The 5,033-nt window shown below is 36.6% G+C and overlaps 1 protein-coding gene across 1 annotated transcript; it reads left to right on the forward strand.

Moving 5' to 3' along the window:
- The first annotated feature begins 1,141 nt into the window (after positions 1 to 1,141).
- Positions 1,142 to 4,596, forward strand: LOC122607081 (F-box protein At5g03100-like). The gene is made up of 4 exons (XM_043780000.1): positions 1,142 to 1,394; positions 1,480 to 3,404; positions 3,546 to 3,846; positions 4,308 to 4,596. Exons 1-2 carry the CDS (start codon positions 1,142 to 1,144, stop codon positions 2,751 to 2,753), a joined length of 1,527 nt encoding a protein of 508 aa, XP_043635935.1. The 3' UTR covers positions 2,754 to 3,404; positions 3,546 to 3,846; positions 4,308 to 4,596.
- Positions 4,597 to 5,033: the final 437 nt, after the last annotated feature.

Here is a 5,033-nt window from a genome sequence, read left to right on the forward strand (position 1 = left end):
CTTTACATAAGGACTTATTTTGCATACGGACGGATTACATATCACGTATACTTTTCTATTATTATTTATTTAAACCCCAACATCATAAGAATGCAATTTATAATCTTAGGGGGGAATATATTATTTTGCTTTATCTCAAATAAAACCAACCCTATATAAACATTGTAGTTTTATAAGAACTTTGTTTTTATTTTAGTTTGTTAAAAAAATCTTCATATTTGTTTCACATATGCTCAAGTTTTAATCATATTCAATAATAGGTTCTTCATGCATTTTAAAATAAATTTTTTTGCTCAATTGATTTAGAGAAGACACTAAATATATACCAAGTGTTATACCTTTCAACCATATGCTAAGCATTTGAATATATATTCGTATTATCAACTTTACTTTAAAAAATGTTTGAAAACAACTAGCACATCGTGAGGGAGTAAAAATCTAGTAAGGATATGATGTGGCAGCTCAAGGAGAGCGTCCTTAGCATAGGAGATAAGACTAATAACAACTCATTGTTATTTTTTGGGTGTTAATTAGAAATACAAGGCGTATGAAGACGAGCCCTTGTACATTCATGTTTATCGCATAAATCTAAACCCCAAACAATCACAATATTATTAGCAGCGGAGAAGGAGTCTGTATTGTTTTAAGTAAGGTAATATATAATATATACTTTTTGATTATCTCGTTGCTAGCTTTAGTTTTACATATAATAATTTCGTTTGGTTATATATATATATATATATTAGCAGCAGAGATGGAATCTGTTTATCGCAAAAACAAAAACCTAAACTTATTTGACATAAAGCGCCTAAAAATACGACCCCTGGTACATTGATACATGTTTATTTCAAAACCCTAAGCCAGCAGAGAAGGAATCTGTAATGCTTTTTTTTAATCAAGGCATATATAGATATAGATTTCTGATTATCATTTTGCCAGCTTTGGTTATATATATATAATTTAGTTTGGTTTTCTATATAGAGTAAAACCTCTATAATTAGAGGTTATTAATTCATAGAGTGTTTATTTTATAATATTTCTTTCAAATTGGGACCGAACAAATTATTAATTTTAATTTATCGAGATTATTGATTATTTGAGTATTATTTTATAGAGGTTTTACTGCATATACTTAACAAGAATGGGGAAAGGGAGTACTAGCAGAACAGAAACGATACAGCAAAAATATACTTTAGAAAAAAAAGATGATGATGTTGTTCTTCCTACGGAGTTGATGCACCGCATACAATCGTTATTATCGGCGAAAGAAGCTGGCCGCACGTGTGTCTTGTCCAAGTCATGGCTACACGCCTGGTCTACCATCCCAAGCCTCAGGTTTCCTGATGATCATCCTGTAACCACTGACGTAATCTACAATACTATCCAAAGGCGGGGCAAAATACCAATTGAAGCTTTAAACTTTTGCGTGAAAGCCGAAAAACAGAAGTTGGATGAAATTCAGATGAGGCGTATACTAAGGCACAAAACAAGAAGGTGTCTTAAGGAGCTTTCCTATAGTATATGGTGATTATAGTAGATATTCCACGTTCACATTCTCATCAGAATCAGATAATTTATTATTCTCTTGCAAGAAGTTGCAAACAATTAAGTTGAAAGCAACCGGCGGTCTCTCCCAGATCAATCTCGGTGTCAATCTTGTGATCAAATGTGTATCCTTGCGTGTTCTCGAGTTAACAAAGGTGAATATAAGTGAAGACATATTTAACAACCTATTGTCTACTTGTAGCTTGCTTGAGAAGCTTATCCTTTGTTTCTCCGATGATGGGTTGAAGAAAATCAAGGTTAAAAATCTTGGTTGTCTTCGCCAACTTGAAATAACTTCATCCCGTGAAGAGGAAGATGGTCTTTTGGATATCGATAATGTCCCAAGTCTTGGCTTCTTATATTACAAACGGGGCTGTATTCATCGTTTACCATTTACTCTTACAGACGCCACGGCGTCTTCATTAGGAAGAAGCTTGACTCAGCTACATTTAGAAACGGTCATTGACAAAGCTTTTTTTGATATGATCAGTTCCATGTTTCCTTTTCTTGAAAGCTTGGAACTTCGTATTGAGGACTGGGCCCCAAAAAGATTGGTTATCACCAGTCTTTCTCTCAAGAGGCTCACCCTAAAATGGTTGTGTGGAGACAGGCTAGTCGAAGTTTATGCTCCAAATTTACTTTCTTTCAATTATAATGGCTTTACAAGACTACCTACCCTCAAGTTTCCAATCATTACTCCCAAGGAGATTAAACTTTCACTCAGTCTATGGGATAGTATTCCTTTTGATACTTCATTCTTCCTTAAGTTGAGGGAGGTACTTAGTAATTTTTCAGAAAGCAAGTTTGACATTCATATAGCAATATTTTATCTCGGCTTTGATGGATTATTACCCGTCTCAATGAAAGATGATGTCGTCGACGATCTTAGAAGGCAGGTCTCTGTTTCGGATGCTAATGTGCAACATTTAAACCTGAGAACATTTTTTTATGATTGCCCGTGGGAGGGCACTCGATTCTTTGATGCCTTATTTTCCATTTGCCACCCCGTTTATGTTAAGGTATTCAATACATTGATCTCTCACCGAACAGTAAACGGGATGATGGAAAATAACATGGCTGATCTAAAACAAGTCTTAACCAAAAACCCTGCTAGCGGAAGATGGGAAGCTCTAACAAGTTCTCGAAAAACTTCAACAAGTTTGGGATATGATGTTGAGTTTAAACTTGACTGGTATTCTCATGATTAGATACTGAGGTTCATAAAACTTTTTTTTTTTTGAAGCATTGTATTCACATACAGTGATTTTAATTCATGTACTTGTTTTATTCATGTTATCTTATGTCGTGTTTATTTCAGCCTAATTAATCTAATTCTTGTAAAGGGGTCTTTTTCTTATTTTAACTGCGGGCTTGTTTTTTTCTATGTATTGTTGAAGCCTTTTGTTTCCATTAGGAAGTCGATGTATTACTTAAGATTTCTGTCTTAGAGGCGTATGCTAATGCTTTAAATCATTGGCACTGAAAAAGGCTCTAAATTTTTTTTACCAACAAAAGACTGTTCAGGGGTTCATAATTTGCAGGATGGTTCAAGTCCCAATCACACCTCCTTGATCTTGCCTCCACTCTTGAGATAGGAGGGTCAGGGACTAAAGTTTCAAGCTAGTGACCGTAATGTTGCTATTGGCACTTCAAGATCCCTGATGACATAAGCATTTGAATTTGTATGCGAGAGTCGCATGCAAGAAACCCAACCCACCAATATGTTCACACAATTATATCATCAGTTCAGAGGGTGGCATCAGCACCATCTCCTAATATGAACCTGGGTGGCGGTCTCTGGCACCATTAGGGACCCCAGAAGCGCATATTCTAGCTTGTTGTATTTCATGCAGCTACAGGTAAAAAGCTTGGCTTCTCTCCATTTTAGTTGTTTTTTTTACTTGCATCACTTTAACATGAAAACTATATGAATTCATAAAAAAATTTTACTCCTAAATGTACAAAAAGTGTATATTATTGCACTTGCTACTTGGGTGCAGCGCTGTTTAAGTCGGGAGGTGAATGGAGAGAAAGTATTCTAAAAATTAATTTGGAGCGACTCGGATGCCATCATGTGCTCTGCTCTATTAGGGTCAGTTTTGTACATCAGCCATTTGGACAATGACTCGAGCCAGTTGTACTCAAAATAATATTTTTAAAAAGGCATTGCCAGTTTTCCCTTTCTCGAACCAAGTTGGGTTAGATATGCTCGAGACGACGCCAGTTGCACTTCAAGACATTAGTTTGGAAACATTTCTTGATGATCATGGATGGAAAGGTCTTCTTACAGAATTTGCACAGGTAATGCAACAGGTTTTCCGAATGTTTTCTTGATTTATTTTCATACATCAAGTCACTTGTAATACCCAGAACTTGAGATGGCAAAGTGGGTAAAATGATTGGGTTGGTTGTCAACAATTGTGAACTTCTGCTTCAGTCAAAACAGGGCGGATTGTGCATGCTGACCCGCCATATCTTTTGAGTTTTGTTTTTCTGAGAAAAGCAATTTAGTAGGCTGTGTGGTTTTCTGAGAATAGCAATTAAGCGGCATAGTTGGTTGTAAAGTAAAAAAAACATGATGGGAGTTTTTCATCCCGTTTGACCTTCTTTTTCGCTACTCTTTGCTTTCACAGATAACCTTTGATTATAGAGAGATAAAACAAAACTAATTTGACGTGTTTAAAAGCAAGTAAATCATTATAATTACATTTGTCATATCTACATACCTAGCTTGTGGTAACTTATGTTATGCTTGATGACAGGGGTTTGAGTGCCTTGAAGGTGGAGTGTGTTGATCAAGCATTGGCAGACCGGTTGCTCTTGAGAGAGCAGTGGCATGGAAGGTATTGAACGAAGAAGAAAAACGCCCACTGTGTCTGCTTTGTGTTCATCAACTGGTCGTTTGTTTAACGGATAGTAAGTACTTTGGTTAAAGACCCTCTTAGCGCGCTGCTATGTTGATCATCGATGTTTTTCGATGGATTGTTGTGGTTTCTAGCTGTTTTGAACGTTGCAACTGCTATTTTATTCTTTTTACTTAAATTTTGTGTTTCTTATGTGTTGTAGCTATTTGGGCTTAAAACACTTAGCAGTTGCTCTTTATTATTAGGAATGGCACTAGGCCGGGTTCGGGGCTGGTAGTGTCAAACTCGAACCCGATAAGAGAGATGGTACCTAAACCCGACTCGAGGAACCCTCCACCGCTACCATAATAACCACACTTTTACATAAATTAATAACCACCCCGCTACCGCGCTTCCACCTCCACCATCGCCACCCCTACCGCCACCTCTTCCACCACCGCTGCATCTATATATATATATATATATATATATATCATGTATGTTAATATATGGGCCCTGGTCGGGTTAGACATGCCCTAGTCCCTGACTCCCTGCCTTGAATTGGTTTGGGTACCGGGTTTCTCCATTGGGTCAGGGTTTTTTTTGTCACTCATCCAATAATATGTACCAATTATAACTGATTAG

Source organism: Erigeron canadensis, chromosome 7 (assembly GCF_010389155.1).
Source record: "Erigeron canadensis isolate Cc75 chromosome 7, C_canadensis_v1, whole genome shotgun sequence".
NCBI classification, from domain to species: Eukaryota; Viridiplantae; Streptophyta; class Magnoliopsida; order Asterales; family Asteraceae; genus Erigeron; species Erigeron canadensis.